This window comes from Cryptomeria japonica, chromosome 6 (assembly GCF_030272615.1).
Source record: "Cryptomeria japonica chromosome 6, Sugi_1.0, whole genome shotgun sequence".
Lineage (NCBI taxonomy): Eukaryota > Viridiplantae > Streptophyta > Pinopsida > Cupressales > Cupressaceae > Cryptomeria > Cryptomeria japonica.
The window spans coordinates 281,870,225-281,897,094 of NC_081410.1; the positions used below are offsets into that span (position 1 = coordinate 281,870,225).

Genomic DNA, 26,870 nt, shown 5'->3' on the forward strand with positions numbered 1-26,870 from the left:
TTAAGTTTTAAATAGAATGTTAGATTTAAGATTTATAAATTATTATTACTATTAACATTTTAAATAGTTTAAAATGTATTATTAAGTTTTATGATAGATATATTTTAAAATATTTTATAATAATTTTTTAATTGAGTTCATAATTAATTTAAGATAGTTAATATTTAATTTAATTAGGATTTAGGCTTATTTGATTTCAGTATGAGTTATTTCAAAAAAAGTATTTATTATATTCAAACTAGTCTCTTTGGGGATGCATCGTCTACCCAAAATGGCCTTGTCCCCTCTAGGAGACATTTTGGGGATGTGGGGATGGGTTGGAAATGTCCCACCCGTTCCCCTTTTGGTCAAAATTTAGGAAATTTCTGAGGATGGCCATGAGATGTCTAGATGTTTCCCATCCATCTATCTTGGGGACAACTAGCCGTCCCCAAACAGACTTAGGGATACTTTAGTTACTTTTCAAAAATACCTACTACCTTTCTATGCTCGTTTGGTTTTGAAGGTCTTCATTTGGGCTTGGTGGTGGGGCCTTTGCCCTTCAACCCCACATTTTATTGCGATAGGAAATACAATGGGGGCATTGCCCCTAGATCTCCACAAGGGGTCCTTAACCCTGTTAGGTTTGTTGCCCCCAAACCCCCATCAAACTATAAGTCTAACCAATTAATAGACGGATGATGAATCATGATCACAAAATCTACACAATACATATCTCCTGTTGCAAAGCTCTACATCTTCACAGTTAAATCTAGAATCAAAGATTATCTTGTTTCATATATTGTACAACTTGTTCAGTATACAAGGATTGGATAACAAAACATGCATAGGCCTAAGGATAACTTCAATAATAAATCCCTTACTTGAATAAACACACCAGCGAGGTGTGCCTTGATTAATTCCATCTCATATGTATAATAAGTCACCACATTCGCCGAATTTCAATCATGAAGTTCAAAATTCGGTGGATTTCAAAACATTAATAAAAAATCATTGAAATTTGCCATATATTTGGTAGGGTAAAGGGCAAATTTTGTTGTAATAAAATATATTTTAAAAATTGTCTAGACTACAATGGTGTAAGAAAGATTTGTCGAAGTGGAAGAGAAAGCTCCGCCAGATGCATTGTGCTACCCGAGAGATTTGCAGAGAAGGCTTTTGACAGGTGTACCGACAGAGTTTGCAACGGTGGTATGAAAGAAACGCAAGAGCAGAAGAGGAATGTGGAATCGAGGCGAATTATGGAGAGTAAAAAGGTGTGGGGGTAGTGGGCAGTCGAGGCTTAATAAATTTGCTCTCGAGATTACCGGTGTCGATGAAACTACTATAGTACTATGCACCCATTTTATGACCAAGTCGGCTTTTCCAGGGCTTCGATTAATTTTTCAAGTTTTGTTCTTATTTTATTTTTTTACTTTTTCAAATTAAAATAAAATTATTTATACTTTATGTTTTACATTACCTCGATTTGTTATATAATTTTGTTTATTTTTATTTTTTTGGTAAGTGCTATCATTTATGGGGATAGCTCCCTATATTGCTTGAAATTATGGAAATTACATACGATTGTAGACAATATAGACCCACTAGTCTATACACATCTTTCCCTCTATACACATATGCCCAACATTACATAATAGAAACAAAAAGTTATCAGCCCCAATTTATCCAAATATACCCCACAACTAATCATGCTCAATCCCGAGATTACACTTGTCCCCCAATGGCTTGATAGATTACAGCAACAAACTCACCAATTCCAATTGCATTGCGTATGGAATTCTCCGGAAGCCACCAATCATCCGACTCAGTTACCCTTCGAAATGGTTCCAAGTTACCATTGAATACCGCACACCTAAAAATCTCCCATGCCTCTTCCCCGAAAGTCTTCAGTCTCTCTCGCTCTTCCCTCCATACTTCTCTGCGGGCCATCTCTCGAACAACATCACTGTCCACAGAATCCTTCTCATCTGCATCTTCTTCACTGTCTTCCCCAGCCTCATTGCCGCCTTCTTCACTCTCTCCGTCATCCTTCGTGTCCGAATTTAGGTAGTTCTCAAATTGGAAGTATATCTTTAGGATGCTCACTCTGACATCTTCCTCCATACCCAGAATGGCATCTGCAACCGTATCTGCAATAAATGGTTTTATGAAACCTGCTAACAGTTCAACCACACGCTCCTTCGTTTCTATGATATCCACCAGTGGCAGGAGGACGGCTTCCAACACCATAGCATCACACCAGTGCCTGTCAGTATTTAGTGTAATGCCCACTAGCCCCCTCACAGAGTCCTATACATACTCATCAGTGCAAAACAAGTTTCTCAACTGCACGTTTAATGCATTTTCACAGTTTACACAACTAACCCTTCCAAAGTAAGCCATGACCAAAGATTACCCTGCAACACTCCCCAGAGAGCCCTCCCACTTTCCTATTTTGCTTATGCCCACCAAATTTGCCATAAAAAGTTGTGATCTGTGGAGTCAATCAAGTGCATTGTCCATTCCCTGCTAGAATCTTTCACTCTGCAAACATATCTTTTTCGAAGTGTAACAATTTATAGGCATGCAAAGCTGCTCGGGTGCCATGTGATCCTGCCGTCAAAGAAATAATTACTTGCTTCCAGTCTCCAGTTCGTATTTCGCCAGAGTTTATCCAATTTTGGGGCCCAAGCAAGCCAAAACTCGTTGCACACTTGCCTCAGCTTACAGTCGGCCGACCCCCGTAGAAAGTTACTCTGGAAATTGACAGGCCTCGAACTCTATGTGCACTCGTGGCAAAACTAATATCATATCGCCTCTGCTTGATGCACTTTGCCTGTCTCAGACAAAATCTCTGTTATCCGATTCCAGATCTTGGAATCTCGACTTTATCTGCAGCAAGGACCGAAAGCAGACCGTCCGGTAACTCCTCTACCTTAGACATCCGTTTTGGTCCATCGCAATCGATTCCTTTGCATAAAACTTAATATTTTAAAATATTCAAATTAAACTTTTTATTATAATATATTTATTTTTTTGATTAATGAAAAAGTAGGTTTTGAAGGGGCCCCGAAACCCTATACAAGCAAGATTAAAACAGCAAAGCCACGAGAAACAGAGAGAAACAGAACAAAAGGAAAAAACCAGCGGAAAACCAGGAAAAACCCACAAAGGCCCCTAAAAGCCAGCAGGCCGTCCAGGAATCATATTTTATTCAAGGCTTTAACCAGGGCCCTGTTAATTTCTTGCAGCTCTTTGATGTTGTCTTTGAGGTTGGGAGGGTCCTTGGCCGCAGCAGCCACAACTTTCTTGATATTGGCCCTGGTTCTCTTAGCAGTTCCGCCCGTCAGGGTAGCATCACCACCACTTCCAGTCTGGATGGTCTCCTCCTCCAGGTCAAGGTCCACAACCGGTTTAGGAGAATGGTCAAAGACCTTGGCAATGTCTTCTAGGTTTTTGGTGACAACAGAGAGGATACTTGGGATAATTCCCAACAGATTTTTCATCGCTTCTTTTCCCTCTTCTAGCGATTTTACCTTATTCTCCATTTCCTGCTTCCAGTTAGTATGCTCTCTGTTTTCATCCTCCCTCTTTTTATCCGAGTTTATCCCTTGCTTCTCCAGGTTTTTCAAGGTTTCGTAAGTCCGTCTGTCGAAATTCATTCTGGCCTCCGAGAGCTTCTTGAGATTATCCAGGATAAGCCCCTCGCCAACACTATCCTTAGCCTTGCTATCCCCTTCCTCAGCTAGGTTCTTCTCGGAGCATTTGTGAGTTTCCTTCTCAGAGTTAACTTCGGTTTCCTCATTATCCTTGGGAGCCGTCTCCTCCATTAGATGGCTATTGTCCTTACCAAGGTGATCACTTGGAATAGGGCTATCTTGACCAGGCTCGAAATCTCCACTTTCTTCCTCGTTGCCCAGTTCCTCTTCCTTCCAGCTGTCTTCTCCGTTAGAGTCGTCTGTCTCCATACCACTGCTTTCCTTGACGATGTCCTCAGTTTCCAACTTGGGGGAGCTTTTCCTTTTCTTGCTGGATGACGCCTTCGCCTTGCTGGTATCTCCCTCTTCCATCCTCCTTTTACCAGGGGAGGCGGAAAATCTGCTTATTTTCCTGCAGAGCGAGGGTTTCGCAATGCTCATAGATGAGCAACAGGAGCCCGCAGTGGAGAATCGGGCTGGAAGGGTTTGTCATGTGCTTGTTTAGGGAGCTGGAGAGGGATCGAAAAAGGTAGTAGGGCAAAGACACTTTTTTGTTGTGTCTGAAATGGTTCAAGAGCACGAAGTGGTAAGTGTGGGCCCTGGAGAAACGGCGTTCAACTGTAATATACTCCATGATTGCATTCAGGACCCAGCCCCACAACTTCTTGATGTTTGCAGCATCGTAGTAGCCCCCTGTAGCCTTGCCGATTTTGGCCCGCTCTTTTTCTTTTCACGGGAACAGGGTAACTGCATTGTTGGAGACCTTGAGGTCTCGAAAGAAGTTGAGCCCGGAGTGGGGCATACCAGTTACAGTAGAAATAAGCCTAGCATCCAACTTAAATTTAATAAATTATAATATATTTATTATTTAATTTATAAATTTAATATTAATAATATTTTAAATTATTATTTTAAAATATTATTTATTATTTATTTTCTTTTATGTTTAACTTTATTAGTATATTTAAATATATTAGTATACTAATATTATTTTATTACTCATTTTCAATTTATTATTTATATTTAATATACACACACACACACACAAAGTCACCGCACACACACACATACACGCTAAGTCATCGAGTTCAAGTTTGAATTCGCCAACATTAAAATTCGGATGAAATTCGGCACGAGGAAAAAATTCGAAAAATATTCGTCATTAAATTCGTTTTATATAAATTTGATTATTTAGAAACTATAAATAATATATCTAAAAAATATAAAAATAAACAATATTAAATTTGTTTAATTTAAATTGTCAGATTTTATATATTAATAATAAAAAATAATATTCTAAAATATTAATATGTTAAATGTTTATCAAAATAGATTTTATAATATATATATATATATATAAAGCAAATTTAATGTTGAATTTTTCCCGAATTTTTTGCGCTTGCCGAACTTCATCTGAATTTTATGTTTGCCGAACTCGAATTCGAATTCGAACACGGTGACTTAGTATGTATATATAAAGAACATCATAATTCCTTTTCAATTACCCATGCTCACAAACGTTCTATAATGTTTATGATGAATGCTTTATCAATGTGTCATCATATGAACGTTTGAGATTTCCTTATATATATATTTTTTAATAGCCACTCCTTATTGTCGCGTAAAAAATGGCCAAAAAAATTCCTCACTCGGGAACATAGAAACAAACTTAATCATGAAATATTTTCTAAATCCAAGCTTGCCTGAAATCTCAGTGTTGGAGGTTGCCTAGGGACCCTAGACAGAAAAATATTTCGAGTGAATGCCAGGCACTTATTCATATTGTATAAAATTGTGGTCTACATGTATAGAAAGTTTTGGCTTATCAATATTGCTCTTTGACCAACTACAAATAGCAGCCATGCTTCCCTTTAAAAATTAAAACAGATAATTTTAAAAGAACAAGAGAAATTAAACCAAAATGGAGGCTAGGTTATTCTGAACCATCAAAGCCATAACAAAAGAAGAAAACGTACCAAATCATAATCTATTACTACCTTGAATAAATGTGTTCAACAGGATTTAATTTTGTAAGGACTTAACATAGCAATGTCAAAAACTTTATATTGTAACTGTTGTACTATTTATGTATGATGGGACTAAGAATTGTCAATGAATACAATATGTTATCTTTTAATGAATATCTTGTAACCAGGGACTAGAAATGAGAATCAAATTTGGGAAAGTTGATATGCATCATATCATCTTGTTGTGAACAAAAAATTCTGCAAATGCAGTCACTTACACTTACAAAAAGATTTAGATATATTTTCTCGAAATTGTTGCAGGAATTCAGAAACACACCTCATATTTGTTTTGTAAAGTAATGGTAAAGGGAGATGGATTATTTCTTTGTTTTACAGTATTAAGTAACGAGCATAAATCTGGTCATTAAACAGATATCTGATATTTTGTTTTGTGAAACATTAATGCAAATTTGGAAACGTGAATTGGAAATATTGATTTCTTTCTGCGATGTCCACAAGCTTTGTGGTTAGTTCATAGCAACATAGCAAGTTCTCTCACTTCACAACTTAAGATTACAGCATTACTGTTCTGAAATTATTCTGGAACTAAGCTACAACACCTTTTTTACTGTGCAGGAGCCCAGTAATGAACTGTATCGGAAGTCTTTGGAGTTGACAGAAAAGGTATTATACTTCCTGGATGCTTGCTGTGTGCATTGAATTGAGTTTGCAAATTGTGGTAACAAGCTGACATCCATCATTGCATTGGAGCACATATTAGATAATATCATTTATATTTTTGTACTTTGAAATATTCAGTAACTCATTAGTGTTTTATCTTAGTTTTTCTGTAGCTGTTGCTTGGCAGTTGTTCTCCTTCAACAGGGCACACTCAGCTTTTTAAGCCTTTCCTATCTTTAGCTGGGTGTAGATCTCTTCTGTTTTTCGTAGAAGCATGCAGTTTACCTTTTTAATATTTAGATTGGATTCTAAATTATGAGAGAAGCTGTTCTTATTTTAGAATAAGGCACTTTTCTGCTTAAGTTTATTCTTTTCTCTTGGACTAGGCTCTACACTAAGATGGAAATTTTTTTATTGGAAACCCTAGAGTACTCTTGTTTTTTAGAAGAGACACATGGCACACCACTGAAATAAGAGAGATAGAGAGAGCAGATAAAAGAATGCATGTGTAATTCTGTTGGTTTTAATAATAAGATAGATAAGGTTTTGAGAGTATGTGTTAATATTTTTTGTGGTATGTGTTTGTAGATTGATGTACTTAGATTTGCTGTATTTTTTTGGAGTTTTTCACTTTGAGATACTTTGCAGTTAGGGTCAATTTTTGAGTGTAGAATCTACTTGTCATGGTTTGGAAACTTAATATGGTATCAAAGCATATTATTTGAAATCCTCCAAATGCATGTATTAGTGACTGAAGTGATTTGGAATTGCAAAAGGTTATAGGGCAGAATGCCTAGAATGCTTTAGTGAATGGAGTGCGTTATTCCCAATGTTCCATGGAGTTTCCTGACGAGGGGACCTGTTGTGACGTAATCACACATCGCTCCATTGCAAATGGGGATCCCCTTGTTTTCGCTTTCTTGGGTAGTGTTTTGGTGTCTTAGGGTTTTGTCTCCAATCTCTCGTCTCTGCGAATGAGTCAAGATTTTCTGAAAGTTGGAGGAGTCTTCACAATCAATAAAGAGAAGGAACGGTCAAAAGAGTGTTCTGATGCTATGGATGTGCTCAGACAGGTTGAAGGGGTAAAATCGCAATTTTCTGGGATCAATTCTGACAACTTCCTATTTTTTGGAAAAGTTGCTTTTTCTGCTTTTTCATTTTTGGCATTTTGGGGCCAATCGGGGAAGTTGCTTTTTGCTTTGTCTTTTTAGAAATTTCTATTTTTACGTGTTTCTATTTTTGGAAGATGTGAGAGGTTACATTTGTGTGCAAGGAAATGAAAATCCTATAAAGTCCGACCTCCTCATTAAGAAATCTTGTTGGAGGCATGAAATTCACCAAGGAGAAATCGAAAATCCAGTTGAAAATAATTTTTTCAGGGAAGTAAAACAAATCCACTTGGAAGGAAGTTCGAATTTCCAAGTTGAAGGAAGTGAAAAATCCACATGGAAAGAAAAGTGAAAAATCCACTTGGAAAGAGGAAAATTCACTTAGAGTTTGAATTTCCAAAATTGAAGACAAAGTGAACAAGTCCACTCGGAAAGAGAAAAAAATTTCACTTAAGATTTAAATTTCCCAAGTAAAGAAGTAAGAAAGGTTAAGTTGAAAATCCACTTGGGAAATTCACGTAGAGGTAGAAGAATAATTCCTTCCTGAGGTCGATTTGCTAGAAAGGAGCTAAGGGAAAAGAAAAAATGAATCAAGCAAGCTTTATTGTTTTTAGCAAATCACTTTAAAAGATAATCAAAGTTAAAAAAAGGAAAAAAACATGAGCTGACTTCCTTCAATAAGTCTTTAAAACAAGAAGAACAATCATTCAGTGCACAAGTTCGATTTTGCTCTAAGCAGACTTTGCAAATCAGAGTGAAGTTACCAACAGGTTAGAAAGATAAGAGGTTGATCAAGTATTAGTGTCTGCATCTATTGCGAGAGGAATTCAACTCTCAGACTTTCTTTCAAACTTCGATATCCAGATTTAAGGACTAAATCGCTGATTTTTTTGAATTCATCATTGAATCTCTGAGTTTTCAGAATAAGTTCCAGACTTCCATCAGGCCTCTTTAAGTCTGGTTTTAAGAAAATCAGGTTTTAGAATTTCACTTTCCAGATTTTGTCAAGGTTTGAGCATTCGTAGTTTTGAATTCTGACTTTAGAAGATTAAAATGTCTGAAATTCACAAGAAAAATCAGAATTTAAGAAATTATGGAATTAATTAATTTTTTCTATGTTTTAGTTACCTTATAAAATCATTAACTTGAAGTTTCGTACAGGTTCCATGTCTGCACCAAAGAATATGGGAGGAAGAACTAGAAAGACTCAACCACAGAAAGGACTATATCAAGGTGTTCAAGTTTAAAGGAACCAGTTGGTTGGAAAGATGATTCCACAATGCATGGAAGGACAACATTCACTCTTCAAGATAGAATCTAAGGATGAATGGAACAAAGGAGGACATACACTTCATCAAGACATTCAAGAAGATCAAGTCATACAAGGATGAAAGACTCTTCATTGACCTTAGATTTCCTTTGGAAATCCAAAATCAAAAGAAAGAACTTATCAAAATGGAAGATTGTTAAAGAAGCACAAGGTCAAAGTGAAGATGAGGCTTAGTTCAGACATAAAGAAAACTTCAGAATGATGGTGAGCACAAAAAATTCCACACCAAGGAGCGACAAGTTTAAGACACAATGAAGATGAAGAGAATGTTCTAACAATCTTTCCTTTGGAAATTCAAGGATAGGAGTTAGTACAAAGAGGTGATCTTGGTTGAGAAATATTGCAACAAGGAGGTATCCCTACATCAAGTAAAGCATTTCAAGACTAAAGCAAGGATCAAGGATGAAATGCATTATAAAGGAGGAAAATTCCCAAATATGAGAGTAAAATGTAAGAATGATCAAGAAGGAAAGACAATTTCAGATGAGAATCAAGTTTAGAAGACTTGATCATCCAAAGACGATGCAATTTGGAGATATGTCCCAGCATCTTCATCACATCAGTAATTGGAAATGTTGGTGAATATGAGTGATATGAAAATCTTTTGAATTCCTTAGAAGATAACACCGTTCTTGTGTAGTTGTTGAATTTGACGAAGCAAGATTTGGTTTGAATTCCACTTTTGCAATTTCTGTCTCTAGAGTTCATAGGATTAGATTAGAATTAGAATTATCTTCCTAAACCCTCATCCTTTTGCCCATTTTTTGATAGAAGTGGGACTAAATAGAACTTATTGAAAAATCGCTCCAAAAAAAATGAGTCAGGAATCAACAAAATCCTTAGAATGGTTAGCTCCTTGAACAATTATTAAGTCTCCCTTGCGATTACTAGCCAATCACAACGAACCAACTGAGACTATCCGTATGAATTTGGAACCTTGGAGTTGTCCTTGTGATCACACAGTCCATTTGTTTAGCACAGAGAAGATTTTGATCAAGAGAGAATAGGATATCTCTGGGTATTTAATTCTGAGTTGAGCGTGCATAAAAAACACCAACAAAATTGGCGCTAGAAGGAGGGCCTAGACATGGACAATAGAACTCCAGATCCTATCAATTTATATGCAAGACTTTAAAGTGTGACCAATGCCTTGTTACTCCTGCACGATTTGGGAAATCATATTAGATCATGCATATACTTAAGTCTTTTGAGTCATGTCCGTCTTACGAGTCTTGTACATAGTTTAGTTTTAGAATATGTTTTCTTTTTGTGTGTTTTAGTGGTTTTGTCGAGCCATGTCGTTAATTTGCCTTGAGTCAATTGACTCATGATTCTTAAGTGGCTCAAGTAGTTAGTTTGGTATTCTTTAGCGTAGTTTGCTTTGAGTCTTTAGTGTTATTTGTTGCTTAGTTTAGGTGTCTTGAGTGGGAACCTTTGTTTGTGAGAAGGGCGTTTGTTTTGTTTTTGGCATACGCTGGCACATCTTGGATCTTATGTTTGGTTCGTTTCCTAGATATCTATTCATGAAGCGCTTTATAATACTATTGATTTGAGTAATTATACTATTGATCAGCATATTGGTACTTTAGAAGCTTTTGAGATTTTAGAAATGGAGGAAGAGAAAAGAGAAAAGAAAGAAGCAACATTTAATGTTTCAAGACATGATGATCCAGAATGTAGTGGAGATCTAGATGAAGCTGAAGCAAATTTTGTGAGAAGATTATAGCGAGGCACTGAAAAATACAAAGGTAAGCTTCCTCTGAAATGCTTTTCTTGTGGCAGAGTTGGACATTATGCTTCTAATTGCACTTACATTGAAGACTATAAGAGACTGAATGATGATGAGAAGAAAAATAAGTTTAAAAGATGCAACTTTAACAGAAGAGAGAAGAAGGGCTTATTTTTTATTGAGGAACATACATCTGAAGATGAAGTTGATGACGACTCGAATGAAGAATCCCTATTTCTAACACAGAGTAATGAGTGTTGGTTGTGACACAAAAGAATGGGACATGTCATTTTTGATAATATGATCAAGATTTGCAGATCTCTAGCAGTTAGAGATTTAACTAGACTTGTGAAACCTTCTGAAACTGTGTGCAAGAGAGTGTCAATTGGGAAAGCAAACGAAGAGGAGATTCATATAGATTTGTGTGGACCTACAAGGACAAGAGGATTGAATGGTGAAATGTATTTCATGTTACTCATTGATGATTTTTCTAAAATGACTTGAGTTACATTTCTAAAGGATAAATCTGAGGCTTTTGATAGATTTAAAGTTTTCAAATCCATAGTTGAGAATCAAGTAGATGCTAAGATCAAGTGTTTAAGTTCAGACAAAGGAAGAGAATTCACTTCATGGGAATTTGATAACTTTTGTGAAATTCATGGGATTAGAAGGCACCTTTCTGCTCTGAGGACTCCTCAGCAGAATGGTGTTGTGGAGAGGAAGAATAGGACTGTTATTGAGATGGAACCTAATACTGAGACCGGTGTTGAGATTGTTCCAGCAATTACAGAGAAGGCAAGTGATCTGTATGAGAGCAAAGAGAAGCAATCAAATGATGAAGAAGAAGAAGAGGAAGAGTCAACAAAAGTCCCTGCCAAGTATGTTCAGAAGCATCATTCAAAAAAACAAATAATTGGAGACAAGAAGGAAGATTGTAGAAGCTCAAGATGAAGCCAATTATTGTTTTCTATCAATGATTGAACCAAAGACTTGTGAGGAAGCAAGTAAAGATGAAAGTTGGGTAAAAGCAATGGAAGAACTAAATCATATTCAAAAGAACAAGACTAGGGAGCTGGTACCTTGATTGGTGGATAGGAATGTAATAGGAACTAAATGGGTATTCAGAAATAAGCTAAATGAGCAAGGACAAGTGACAAGGAGATTGGTATCATAGAAACGGGACTCGCCTAAACTCGGCGAGTCCGAGTCCGAGTCATGCTCGCCGAGTCTCTGGGACTCGGACTCGGACTCGTCTGAGTCTGACGAGCATGACTCGCTGAGTTGGCGAGTTTGGCTCAAACTCGCCAAACTCGGCGAGTCCCGAGCCCCAAACTCGGCTACTGGCTGGGTTAGTAAAATGACAAAAAAAATACATTTTTAAAAGCTTTTTTTAAATGAATGGTATCGTCTTTGTTCACTACAACCTTCGCCTGAGAATGAGAAAAATTAGGGTTACAACATGTCAGCCAATAGAAAAATAACACCCGACACCTTTATTAAATAATGTTTTTTTGGCCCCTTGACCCCACCTTGGGGGCGATGCCCCCAAACCCCTGTTGAAAAATATGGGGGGAAACTGTGTCGATAGAAGTAGGGAAAATTTAAGCTCTGAGTCTGACACTGATTGGATCGACCAGGTAGATATAGAGGCTGAGATTGTAGCCATGGAAGGGGAGGAGCGGAGAGCACGAGCACAGACAGGAGATTCAGAGGCAGATAGTGACAGAGATGTTCCTGATGTTGGTGAGCATGGCATGGTGTCACGGGGAGCGGCTATGGCTGTCGAATAATCCAGGACCTACCTTAGGCGCCTTCACAGGGGGCCGAGGCCGAGGCCGGAGCGTGCAGGCTCCTCTGAGCCATAGGCTTGTAGTTGTATTTACCTTTGGTATTTGTATGAAACATTTGATGATGATCATATGATGACATGGATTTTTTATTCCATGAGTTTTGTAATATTATATACATTTGACAATATTTATATATCTATGTTTATTATTTCCTTCAGCTACAATTTGCGTTTATGCTTATGTGATTGATGTATACTTGTGTATGTAATCAAATGAGCCGAGTTTGATGATGTTATTGTGTCTTTAAGGTGTATTCAATAAAGGGTGCCTGAAACAAGTTTTAAATCTTTAAAAATCTCTAAATTTCTTGAGTTTTTCACTTTCCTGAGTTCAGTTGAGTCTGGAGCCGAGTCCGAGTCCGAGTCGGCCTTGCCGAGTCCGAGCCGAGTCCGAGTCCCGTTTCTTTGAAAAGGATATTCTCAGGTGGAAGGTATAGACTTTGAAGAAACTTTTGTCTTGGTTACAAGGATGGAAGCTATTCATATGTTTCTTGCATTTTCGGCTTACAAAAACATTAGAGTTTATCACATGGATACGAAATCAACATTTTTGAATGGAGATCTAGAAGAAGTTTAGGTTGAGCAATTGGTTGGTTTCAGACTGACTGAAGATCTGGATATGGTGTGCAGATTGAAGAAAGCCTTGTATGGCCTTAAACAGGCCCTGAGGGCTTGGTATGCGGGATTGGATAGGTATTTGTTTCAACAAAATTCCAGGAATGGTTCATCAGATAGTAATTTTTTTTCAAGATTGATGGAGATAAGTTGTTGATTGTTATAGTTTATGTTGATGACATGCCAAGTGCATTAAATTTGATCGTTGAGGCTTGATAATGTGTTGATGTGTGTTTACTTATTAATTCAATAGCTTGTCACATAAATACTTATGGTTTTGTCTAGGACAAGACAAATCTTGCTCTCAAAAATTGTTTCAAGAATCTTGTCACCAATTTGCAAGGAAGACTTTTCCACAAGAGTTCATGCTAATGGTTTTGTGCATTTTTAGTAAAGTCCAAGACTTTTTGAGTAATTTTTCCCTGTTTTTAAGATTTTCTTGAAGAAGACACCAATTAATATCTTAGTTGTACTAGGTGGTGGATAGAAACAAGACCAACCTTTATAGCATATGGGTCTAATAGGATACAACTTTTATAGCATGTAGCTTGTTTTTGGTCTAATCTATGTAGGTCCTAGGAATGGCACAAAAGTCAACTTTTAGAGGAACAAATAGACCAATTTAGAAGATTAACTAGTCGATCCACCTATTTAATTTTCTTAGAAGTTGCCAATAATAAGTCTTCTATATATATTGAATGGGGCATCATACATTTGATTGTGATGTTAGAGATGAAGTGGAGTGTTTTGTATTTTTGTGGGCCTAGTCCGACATTGAATTGTGTGTAAGGATGTGAATGCAGTTTTGCAAATAGATATAGGATCAATTGATTCAAGGAATGTTCCAAAGATAAAAGTGCTAGTATAATGATATAAGACATGTTTATGTTGAGATATACAATCATAACTTGGTTTGTAAAGTGCTTAATCAAACACCCATACAAAGCTTGTTGATTTTATTTTGAATCTAAACGCCCATGAAGTCAAGTCTACAAAGATAGACATGGTTTTGATTGTCCAAATTTCAAAACCTCTACCCCAATTTTGTCACATTTTGATTTTTTTGTTTACTTATTTATTATTTTTTGAAGCTCATTACTTTTTTCCCTAGGCACCTATTAGTCCATAGATTGCAAAGGCAGTTTAGTAAGAGTCTTAAGAGAACGAGGATGGATTGCACATTGCAGAGAGGACTCAGTGTAAAAAGCAAATTGCACTGTCAACATATTTTATTTGGTCCCCAATTTGGTCAAAAGGACATCAAAATTTGTCATCATCATCGCCTTACAGTTGAATCTATTACCATTATACACATTCAAATTTAATGTGATTGATTCCAGTTTCGTGAACAATTTTGTATTGCAGCCAATTTGGGTTTGAAAGTGATTATTTGTTCAGGCTATGATGTGTCAAAGAGCCTAGGTGTCAACAGTATTAACGATGCTTCCTTAGTGCTACAAGACCCCAATGTGTTGATGTTCTTTGTTGATCTAGTTTTCTATAGAGCTCACAATGGATTTCAAATTTGATTCAATGTGCTTGGATGAGTTGTGCTTCTTTATAAATCAGTGGTGTTGTGACCTTTTCACACATCGCCCCATTGCAAACGAGGACCCCCTCTTTCTTGCTTTCCGCGTCTTGTTAGTTTAGGGTTTTGGTAGTAGATGGCAATTTTGAGCTCCTCAGTGTCCGAGTCTTGAGTTTTGAAGTGCGACCATGCCTAAGTGCTATGAGGGTCTTGAATTTTGAATAGGATCAAGTGCGAGTAAAGTGTTAAAAGGTCCTTTAGGAGTTATTTTCTTGCTCCTAGGTGGTAATTCATGTCAAATTTGCACTTCGTCCTAATGGAATCCCCATTTTCTTGCTCAGATTTTGATGAGTTTGGCTAAGTCCCGATGCGTTATAATGAGATTTGAAGTGTCCAGATGTTTTTGAGTGGAAAATCATTGAATTCTTGATGAAAATCTATGTTTTAATGGTCTAAAGGTCAAAATTCCTGATGGGAGGTGCTTTTCCCCCCACATTTTCGATGACCCCTGGTTTTCCCCCACTCAAAATCCTGATGTGAGATGAATTTCTCCCAAATTTTGATGGACCTTGTTTTTCCCCATACAAGTTTCTGATGGAGGGAATTTTCCACCAAGAGGCTGAAAATTTGACTAAGTGTGGGAAATTATCCTGATGACCCATGTTTTCTTGCTTGAATGCAGATGACTTTGATCTGGATGAAATTTCCTATCCTAATTGAGATCGATTCTTAAGACAGTTTGTGAACGAATTTGATGGATTTTTATGTAGATGATTGTCTTGATGAAAGGCGAATTTTCGCAAGTGAGTTATGTTGAATTTTGATATGGATAATCATCCAGATGGGGGTCGATTTTCCCCCAAAGTTAATTTTTGAACTTAAGGAGAAAGATGAATTGATTTTTGGAGTCCAGATGGGAATCGATTTTGCCCCAGTGACATTTTTGACAAGTTATGATGATTTTTGATCGAGAATTTTATCCCTAAGGAGGTCGATTTCCCCCAAAAGGCAATTAAGGTGATTAATAATGAATTTTATTTGGATTTTTATCCAGATATGGGGCGATTTTCCCCTAGGCGGCCAAATTTGGTGAAGGTGAAATTAATTTAATACAAGTGGGCCCCAAATTTAATTGTTTTTGAATTAAACAACGATTATTTAATTATCAAAAACAATTATTAATGATTTGCAATTATCATTTAATAATTAAACATTTTCTAGATGCAAATCAATTTTCCTAGGCAAACATAAAGGCAAGTTTTTAATCCCATATTGCTTGTGTGGTGAAACATCAAGGTGAAAACATGAATAAGTATGCTTGCCCTACATTATAATATTATTGTAAGTGCTGATTGTGACAGTAAAGTGGCAGATTGAAGACATTTTAGTGGCTGATTGAAGTTTTTCCAGCTAGGCGATTTTGATTAAGTGTCATTTTTTGACACCATTTTTGAGCTGGAATTGCATGTTTGGAGGGTGACTTTTGCCTAGGCGCTGCCCTTGGAGGAAGATTGCAGCAGGTTTGGTGGCGATTTTTCCACATTGGGCGATTTTTGCTAAGTGGCTCCACCTTTGGTGTTGGGCGATTTTGCTTGGGAGGTGAATTCCTCCACTTTGGGGGTGATTTCCTTGCTGGGCGCCATTGCTGTTAGGAGGCTGCCATTGTCTCAGATCCGCACTTTCCACCATTGCTGGGAGCTATTTCGACTTCATTGTTGACTGAAGACATAGATTTCAGACTTAATTTTTTTCATTCCCAGCTCACTCCCACTTAGGCAATTTTGTCTAAAAGTCAGTTTGGGAGTGTTTTGGAGGCATTTTCAGAGTTGTTGCAGGTCTGAAACATCATTTTCAGTTTGTCTTCAGACTTGGAGTTCCATTTCCAGCCTTCTACACTTGGGCGATTTCATTGAAGGAAGCATTTTGAGGCATTTTTAGATCATTTTCTGAGTGTATGTTTGTTGGTAAAGTCTGAAAACTTCATTTTCAGACCTATCTTCAAACTGATTTATTTTTACCAGCCCTTTATTCTTGTGCGAATTTGATCATTTTGACATTGGAGAGGTAAATTTCATCAAATATGAGTATTCTACATGGCTCAACCTCGTTAAGTGACTGATTTTTGAGTATTGCAGGTTGTCTTCAGACATTGGGCAGCCATTACTTTGTTTGGAAGGGTGTCTTCAGACATCAAAGAGTGAAAAAATTAAAAATCGGACTTTTTACACCTTTTCAAAATATTTCCAGACTTTGGTATACTCATTTGACTTCATTTTTAATTTTTTGAGTATACAAAGTGTCTTCAGACTTAAATTTTCATATCAGACCTCATTTAAGTTTGAAACTGAGGTTTGCCCAAGGGTTTGACCCTATTCATGTCAATTTCATTCTATTTTCAGAATTTGTGAAGAATATATATAGAATTTCTGATTTTCATTTCCAAATTTGTCTAGATTACAAAAAATCAGAACTTATTCAATTCTGAAAATAGGCTATTCAGGATAATTTTCCAAGTTATCGACTTCTAGTTTCATACATGTACCATGTCCAAAACCGGGATTGGAGCTTGGAAAGAGCAGTTGAAGATAGTTCAAGAGGAATGCTATCCGGATTCCCAATTGTCCTCCCGATGGAAAGGAGTCACGAACACGAACATGGAGTTCCTGAATATGGAGCGGATGTGGCAAAGGATGTTCGGAGCGAAGAACTAGCTTCCTTCTCCTACCTATGCAAATATCATGAATAGTGGTATATATCATGCTGCAGGGTTTCCTCATTCCATACAGTGCAACGACCTTATTTTGGAATGCGCAAGACATTATGATCTGGACTCCCAAGGGGATAACCATTGCCTACCTTGTTGAGGATGCAATTATTGAAGTGTTTGGAATTCCTCGCAATGTAGATATGAAGGAAAGAACTAAGGATGAATATGAAGAAAAATACAAATTGAAGGCGGATGCATGCAAGACAGTTGTAAACAAGGAGTGGATGATTGAGCCTAGGCTTCATCATTCCAAGGCGCCAAAGACCCCTCATGTGTACAAAGTTCAAGGAGGAATATAGCGACTTGATATTCCTACTTAACTGAGTGATGGGAATGTCGCAGGGTGCCTTGTTTCAAGGATGGATGTAGTAATTTATCGAGGATTGTATAAGAGGAACAATGATCAATTGGGCGAAGATTTTCAGCGACAATCTGGATTTTCAATTGAGGAATGTGGAGAAGACTAAGTCATTCAGCATGAATTCCTATCTTGTATACATACTTGCAAGATTTGTCACATACAAAGGACTCATATGCAAGGGTGAAGTCGGGAATGGACTAAGACGATAGAGAAGCTCTGAATGTTATCCACAACTTGATACACATAGAATTGAAGACTACAGGAGGGTGAACAATGCTTTCACCATGCATATTACAAGGATGCTGGAGGGCAGAATCCACAAGAGGCTGTCCAAGGCAGCAACATAATTAGTTGAACAATATGGATTGTGGTACGTATAGTTCCCCACCTTCACATACCTAAGGATTCAGGGATTCAGATCCGAACCATACAGACTTCCTAGGTATCCCACATACAAAATGATCCTACTTGAGGTGGTGAGACAACTTTTGGAATTTGATTTCATCCAGAAGGAGAAGCATAGAACAAGGATGCCTTTTCCTATTGCAATGTGGCTACTCCCATGGATTTCTAGATCACTTCGGTTGCCCTTGGACGAACTACAAAAGAGCAAGAGTTCTAGGAACTTGGTGATACAATCAGGGTAATCAATGCGAGGTTGGATAGGGAGATAGAGAAGAAGAACATGTATAAGGAAGAAAATATCAAGCTTAAGGAGTATATTTCAGGGATGAGACGTGAAGATCCCACCTTTGTCTCGCCTATTGCAGTTGACCGTGGACTTCACTTTGATCACGAGGCAGCAAGGAATACACATCAGAGTTTGGTAAATGGATTGAAGATGTAACAAAGCAGGCAGATGATTTCTTAAGTTTGTCTAGGCATTTGACAAGACGTCAATGCTTGCATTCATGATACAATATTTGGAAGGAGTTTGGGATGAATTCTAGCCTATACAGGAGAGAAGACCATTCCCCACGTTAGAGTGTTGAAGAAAGTTCCTATGTCCACATTGGTTCAGGATAGAGTTGTGCATGAGGGAGATAGATATGATTTCCATGGTTGGTATTGTGCATTGGCCATGCGCAAATCCACTTATGAGCATGCATGGAAATATTGTATGGAGATGGAAGGATCAATTTTCAAGATTCAATCCAAAATCGTTTCATCCATTGAAGAATTGTTAGGGGTAGATGTCAGTGCTCCTAGTGGTCTACACTTAGAAGAATTGAGAGATAAGATCAAGTTCATGTACTTCAGCCAGTTGGATTCTTTGAAGACGAATTGGATTGATGATTTGGTCTCCTCGCTGATCCATGTTCACAATTCGCAGAAGCTTATGCCAGATTGGGAGAATACTTTGGATGCTTGTTTTGATGTGTTGGATGTGATTGATTCTCAGTAGTAGGCTTTGCCCAACATTACCATGGAGGAGTTAGATTCAGTATTGGCTAGATTCCTAGAATATGCTGCTAGAGAGAGGGATGTAGGCTGGAATCTTCTAGAAGATTCCCTATTTGATGATTAGGCATTATTCTATTGGGTCACATGTTGGTGATTCCTTTTTTGATGTAAACTCTAATTAAGGCAACTTTAGGGCTTTGTTGGCATGATCTTGGCCCTTGATTTTGAATGAATCTTGGCCATTCATTTCATTTGAGACCCTATATATACCCCATTGCCTCTCATTTGTAAGGGTGAGATTTTTGAGAATTGTCGTCTACATGCTGCAGATTTGAATACAAGTTATTGTTCATTGATGGTGATTTTGTTTAAGTGTTGTATGCCTTTGTGGTTCTCATTGCCTCCAAGTTAGATTAGAATTTGTTTCAAGTATTTAGATTGAATGAAAGAATTTGTTGAATGCATTTGTGTGGAATCCATTTAATCCATACCACTAGCCTCTTGCTGATTGTAAGTGTGCCTTGTGTGGTCAATTGGAATTTTATATGAACTTAACTTCAATTGTTATACGTCCATTGTTATGCATTGCTTTGATGGTAATGATTTGAACATCTATGAAATATATCTTAGATGATTGCACTAAGCTTGTGTCAATTTGTTCATTTGATGGTGAGACCTTGCCTAGTAGGATTCCATTGAATCATTCACCCTTTTCTTGCATTCTAGGCTTTAAAATAGAAATTCCTAAACCCTATTCCCTTTTGTCCTTTTTAAAAAAAATCCTTGTTAGATTAGAATCAGGAACTTCATTGCAAAATCTTAAGTCATCGACATAACCTAATTCCAATTCCAGATTCATGAAAAGATCCCCAAGTTTGAACAGTTACGTAAGTCCCCAAGTGAAAACAGCATTATCACATCAAACCATTGATGGAAATGTTGTCATTGATGTCAAATAGGTAAGAAGACAATGAGACACACTTGTCATATATATGATAGGAACAATAAGAGTTTACGATATGAGAGTTCTTGGTTTGATAGATGCCCAAGGAAATTGAATAATGACCAAAGGCCAATAATCAAAGTTCATGGAAAGGCACACATGTATAAAGGTCTTGATTGCCCAAATTAAGAAAAAAAAAAAGAAACATACACTGCTGGCCTATCACCGTTTGGCTAATCTGTATGTTAAGGAACAACAAGTTAATTAAGAACAATTGGCACACACTATTGATAATAGTGGTTGTTAACATGATGACAAAAGAATACTGACTAAATTTTGATCAAGATGAGCAAAAATAATCAGAGCAAATCTGATTAACAAGGAACATAAAGAGAGCAATGTATTTGAAATAACAAGAATCTATTATACAGATCATACATGTGTATTATGTGATCATACAATAACTTGCAGACAGTCCCAGGCTACATTTATATATACAGTGATTTCAGTCCCAGTGTATGCATGGCAACAGACAGACAGAAGTCATTGGAATTGTTTATATTAATTATAACAATAAACATTAAGCAGCAGTTACAGACAGACATGAAATAATATAAAAAAGGAAAGGTGGTCTATTAGGTGCAGCGATTAATGTCAAGAAGAGTAGCCAATATTAAATATATTAAAAGAAATCAATAAATTGTTTTGGGGCCCACCTTCTTATGCCAGAATTCCCCACTACAAGACAAGATTTGTGGGGTCCACCTCCTTATGTTAGAGCCCCACTAAATAACAGAGAACAGCATTTGTTTTAATTTAACAAATACATTGATTTATTTAAACAAGGCATTGGTTATTAAAGACAGCAATCATAAAAGTCAACGATTATATTTACACTGCCCAAGTTAAGTGTAAGATAAACACAAACCAACATTTTGATGCAGTGATTGTTATATATATATTATTTTATTTTTCTGGTAGCGATTGCTATATCGTGGAGCGATCAAGCTATGAAAGCAGTCATTAATATGTTACAAAATCATCGAATTTATAATGTTAAAAGGCAGTGACCATGTAATTCAAAGGCAGCAATTTTAATTAGAAAGTCAAACCAAGTCAAGGGAAGAGAGAGCCAAGTGAGCAAGGACAATTCTCACGTAAAGCAAAGATTGTGATTGACTTCATGAAGAGTTGCGATGGTACCTAATGTAACTTTTTGTCAATAAAAGATAAACGATCCTAAGGAGCGACCGAGTTAAGGCAAACAAATAATTATGAAGAGGTGCAATTAATGTATGATCTTGTTAAGAGACTGTTGTGATGTATTCACACATTGCCCCATTGCAAATGGGGACCCCCACTTTTTGCTTTTTGGGGTTAGCCCTTTTTGGTTTTGTTGTTAGTCATTTTAGTGTCTTAGCCTTTGCATTGAAGGGATTGAGTCAGGCGGATCTCCTCAAGAGGTCAAGTCAATTGAGTGATTAGGGGGCATTTAGATCATTCCTAGGGTGTTTTTTGTGTACTATCCGGTCGCACTTCAAGTTGCTAAACCAAACCTTGGTTGAATGCATAATGTCGTCCTAGGTCCCATCCCTTACATCAAGGATAGAGCGAATTCTCCTTAAGGAGTCTTGAATGTCATCCTGATCCTCAAATGTCCTGAAATTTGGCGTTGTCTAGAATGTCATCCCGATCTTGAAATTTGACTAAGTCTGGAAAATTGAAGAATCCTCCAAAAACTAGATTTTGCATTATAACTCTTGGAGGTCCGAAACCACTCTCAAACATCCTGACAATATATATGGAATATAACTTAAAGTCCTTATAGTTAAATGTCATATTCCATATATGAATCCTGACGGAGAGACTAACATGTCAAATTTTGCTCCTGACCCTTCCAAAGGGTCCAGAGCGAATTCCCTTATATCTCCCTTCTTGGTCTTAATTTGCTTGATAAACCTTGTCCTTATGGCATAGTTGAGAGAGTATTGAGGTGTGAAACAAAGTGAAGTGATGAAAAGTAAGGAATTTGAGCATAGTTGCAAATTTTGCTCTTGACCATTCCAAAGGGTCCAGAGCGAAATTTTTCCGAGCTCCTCACCCTTCCAGAGGGTCTAGAGCGAAATTCCCCAAAAGACCCCTTTCTTCACTAAGGGCATCAAATGGTGGTCATACATGGCAAGGAAAGGTTTCAAAGAGGACAAGTTTAAAGCAAGATGAGTGAAAATGAGGAAGAATTGAGCCTAAAAGAGCAAATTCGCTCCTGACCCTTCCAAAGCGTCCAGAGCGAATTTCTCAAAAAACATGGATTTTCCTCACAATTTTAAAGCAAATTGCCCTCAAGGTATTTTCCTAAGATGGTTTGAAACTAAACAAGCAAGTTAGGAGAAAGCTTTCTCAAGGACAAGCCCTATTTTGCAAATTTCGCTCCTGACCCTCCCAAAGGGTCCAGAGCGAAAAAATTTCAAGCTCCTGACCCTTCCAATTGGTCGAGAGGGAAATTCTTGTGATAGCCTAAATCCTTGCCAAAACGTTGAAATGGACACCACTTTGAGAGCAAGTTAGCAAGGCTAAAGGAATGTGAATTAAGCCTAAAATGCAAAATTTCGCTCCTGACCCTTCTAAAGGGTCCAAAGCAAAATTCCTAGGAGGTCTAATATTTTGCCTAGGTCCTTGAGCAAAACCTATTCCTAGGCAATTTTGGAGGCGAATGACTTGATCTTGGTAAGGTAATGTTGAAAATGAGGTCTAATTGAGCAACTTTGTCAAATTTCGCTCCTGACCCTTCCAAAGGGTCCTAAGCAAATTTTATTATAGGGCCTGTCTTGGAGAGGGTCCTGACCGAATTTTATTATAGGGTCTGTCCCTGGAGAGGGTCCAAAGCGAATTTTAATCATCCTTTGTTTGTTTTGCAGATCAACAAAATCAAGATGGAGGAGGATCAGGCCAGGACAAGGAGGACCTATTCAAGTTTTGCCATCACTAAGGATGCCTTGGATGCATGAGAAGGTACTCAAGGTGCTACTAAATTAAAGGACTTAGAATGATCAACAATTGCAAGCAATGTGTTAGAACTATCCTCAAAGAGATCGCAGGATGACAAAAAAGAAGGATCTTGCAAACATTTCAAGGCAAGATGAGCTACTAGAGAAGGAGTGACTTGACCAGAAGGAGGCCTCATCAAACACAGGAGGGTCAAGGAAAGGTGCGCCACTCATCAAGTGCATCAAGGACAAAGGAGGATCGACCAAGGTCATCAGTCATTGTTCCTCCAATCAGATAGCTCCAACTCAGCATGTCCAGATTCAATGTACTTGACTCACCAATGATGGCACACACTTCGAGGCACCTACCCCCGCTTCCTATTGGTTCTCAAATTTTGAATGTAATTTTCTCATTGGCTAAGGGAGTTTGTTGTAACAAACCCTAATTAGGGTTTTCATCTTGTAATCCTAGCCATTGATTGTAAATCAATCAGAGCCATCGAATTGTAAATAGCTCCTTATATAAAGCTTTGGCTCTTCATTTGCAAAGGTTAATTGTAAGCTAATAGAGAATAGCGAATAGTTAGAGATTAGTCAATAGTGAATAGTCAGTAAAAATAGAATAGCAATTAGAGTAGATTAGGAAGAGAAGGCAAGGAATTGTTGCTTTGGTGATAAATGAACTCCATTTTCATTGAAGTTATGGTGAAATGTGTCGTTTCTTTGCAATATGCATGGTCTCTTGTTGAATCTTCATTTTAGATGAGGGTTAATTAGATTGAATGAAGGAAGTTACTGAATGCACTCGCATGGAATCCGCCTAGTCCAAACCACTAGCCTCTTGCCGATTGTAAGGGCGCCTTGCATGGTCAACTGGCATAAAATAAGCTTAATCTCGAGTTGTTACACGTCTATTGTTCATGCATTAGCTTGAATGGTGATCAGTGTCTGATGGTGTAACAATTTGAACATCTTCAAAATTCCCTTAGAAGATCGCACTTAGTTGGTGTCAGATTGTTCAATCTGATGGTGAGACCCAGCCCAGTAGGACTCCACCTAGTCATTCATCCATCTTCTTGCATTCTAGGTCTTAGATTAGATTCTCCAAACCCGGTGTCTTTTGATAATTCTTTATCTTCCAGCCAGTAGATAAGATTCAAGTTCCAGCAGATCAGACACTCAGGTGCTCGAATGTAAGTCCCCTTGTGATTCCAGCATAATCACATTAGACCAAATTGAGCTTATCCACATGTAGAGAACCTACACATTAGAACCTTGGAGTTCTGCCTCGATTGAACCTTAGGCGAAATCTTCAGCATTCGAGGAAACTTTGTTCAAGAGAGGATAAGATACTTTGGTATATTATTCTGTGTTCGCATGTGCATAAAAAACACATCAACAGAGACAAATTAACTGTTTATGGTAGCAATCGGATGTGTTATGGAAGGATATGATTTCATGTGAGAGACTAAGATGCGATTAGAAGTTTTGAATCAATATTTATTTTAGACTCGCATGTTTGACATCCAAAATAAAAATATTAAAAAGGGAAGTTCTTAATGATATAGCAAATAGTTATTATAACTAAGAGAAACAACGGAAGTCTAAAGGATGCGATTCACTATGAACTAATATAATTTGTTTATTATAACAAAAAGACAAGTCCTTTCAAAGGAGTCATTCTCTCCAAGAAAGAATATATTAAAGAGAGAACATTTTTATGATGTGTGTGAGAAAATGTATTGTGTGTGAACTGTGAAAATATAAAAGGGGAAGTGAGCTGTGGGAGTATATATGCAGATTTAAAGGAAATATATGCAGATATATGACAGGAACATGAAGCAGATTATCACATGAAGATTTAGAAGAGAAGAGTATACAGACTTAATGAGAAGAAATTGAAAAGAAGAATGTAAATTTTGTTTTGAAGATTATTCCAGACTTGTGAAGATAAGATAGATATATATATATATATATATATATCATATTGAGAGTGGGCATTACATAAGAATATTATTTTAGAATTGAGGAGCAGATTTATAAGTATTGTAAGAGCAATATTGTATCAGATCTATGAAGGGAGTTTTATAGCAGACATGATCAATTTGAGAAATTAATTATGACAAATTAAAGAAGAGAATTGAAGCATAATTTGAAAAGAATAAGATTGTCCATCATCCATTGTTATAGCAACATTGTCAAGGTGGAAAATCAGATTTATCTGAAGTGGGTTGGTGCTCACGAATTTTGAAGCGGGAGTTGGTGCTTCTAGTGGGTTGGTGCCTTCAAATTCAGAAATGGGAATTGGTGCTTCCAGTGGGTTGGTGCTCAAACTAATTTAGGCGTTGGTGCCTATTAACATTGTAAAAGAAGATATTTATAAAAGCATTTATTGCTGTGGTTTTCTCTTGTAAGGGTTTCCATGCATATATCTTGTGTTCTATTTGTGATCATATTAGTTAGATCACATATGAATGTTGGTATGCAACGAATATGTTAATGAGATAAGTTATGTACTTGTGATTGAAGTTGAAAAAGTTTAAACTGTTAAAATTTGTTGTTATACTGATTCAACCCCCCCCCTTTGTATAACCGTGTGATCTTCTTCAGTCATTGAGTTACCCACATCTCAAGAACTGGTCATAGAAACCTTGGAATTGTCTTAGTTGATCAAATATTTAGCATTTGAGGCGATTTTGTTCAAGATAGGGTAAAATACTTTGGTATTTTATTTTGTGTTCGTATGTGCATAAAACACACACCAACAAGTGGCTCCCAACATTGTTTGTTAGATGTAGGAATTGGGCATGGAGCTGTTGAATTGTGTGTTACGTAGATTGATCTACATACTGACACTCCTTAACAATCTCATAATAGCTGGGGAATACTTTGGTGAATTTTAGTTTAGTGGTGTCAACTTATAGATACTAGGAGACTCATACCTTGACCCTTGGTGCTTGTATCTTGTACTAGAAACACATCCCTGTTTCAAAGACATTGGGATAGTTCAGATGAAGTTTCTTTGTCTCTCTATACATCTTCTATAAGCATCCCTTGAAAGTCAGGAAACTTCCAGTAGAGGTTTCTCAAATATATGACATTAATTACACAAAATTTTCTTAAATTACTGATATGTGGTCGAGAAAAGTTAAATGAACTAAACAAATACACTAATAGACTTGTAATTTTCTATAGTCGTCATAATAGTTTACAAGTATTTTGGTGATAGAATATTCCCTTATTAAATCCCAAAGATGTAAGAATATGAAGCAAAATAAGTGTATATGTATTGAATTTTTATCAATTGATTGAAAATATAGTTATCTCCAAGGTCACCCATACCATGTTTTTAAATTTAATTTTCTTCTTTGATGATGATGATTATTTCAATACTTTAAAATGTTGGTTTTATTTTTAAATTTTAAGCATTTTAGTAATTAACATATTTAAAAGATATCCTATAGTGGATATCTTTTAGAAATAAATTTTGGTGTCTACTATATATTCACTGGATATCTTTTAGAAATATATTTTAGTGTTTGCTGTATATCCACTGTCTTCTTTATATATATCTATAATTGTTGAACACTGTCGGAAGTTGAGAGGGGGGGGGGGATCAACATTTCCCAAAACTTGATCATATTAAGTTATTTGAACAACGACATTTATCCCAATGCATATGCATGAAAATAAACGACTCAATCATTAAAACACTCACAAGAACACCAATATTTTTATGTGGAAAAACCACAATGAGATTCAAACTCACAATATATATTATAACTATTTTACAATGAATAAGGCTTCTTGCCAAAGAGCTCACTGCTCCGGACTTGCTGATTGAGGTGCACAACCTCGGACAAGATACAAAAAAGAAAGACTTGCTCGACTAAAGATCACTTCTTTAGGCAAGATACAGAACT

At 36.9% G+C, this 26,870-nt stretch overlaps 1 protein-coding gene across 1 annotated transcript in view; it reads left to right on the top strand.

Moving 5' to 3' along the window:
• The window catches only part of LOC131032090 (mitochondrial import receptor subunit TOM20), a 100,228-nt gene that overhangs the window by 39,506 nt on the left and 33,852 nt on the right, over nt 1-26,870 (top strand). Inside the window, exon 4 of the mRNA XM_057963011.2 lies at nt 6,284-6,331. Within this exon, the coding sequence (XP_057818994.2) occupies nt 6,284-6,331 (48 nt within the window). The remainder of the gene's footprint in view (nt 1-6,283; nt 6,332-26,870) is intronic.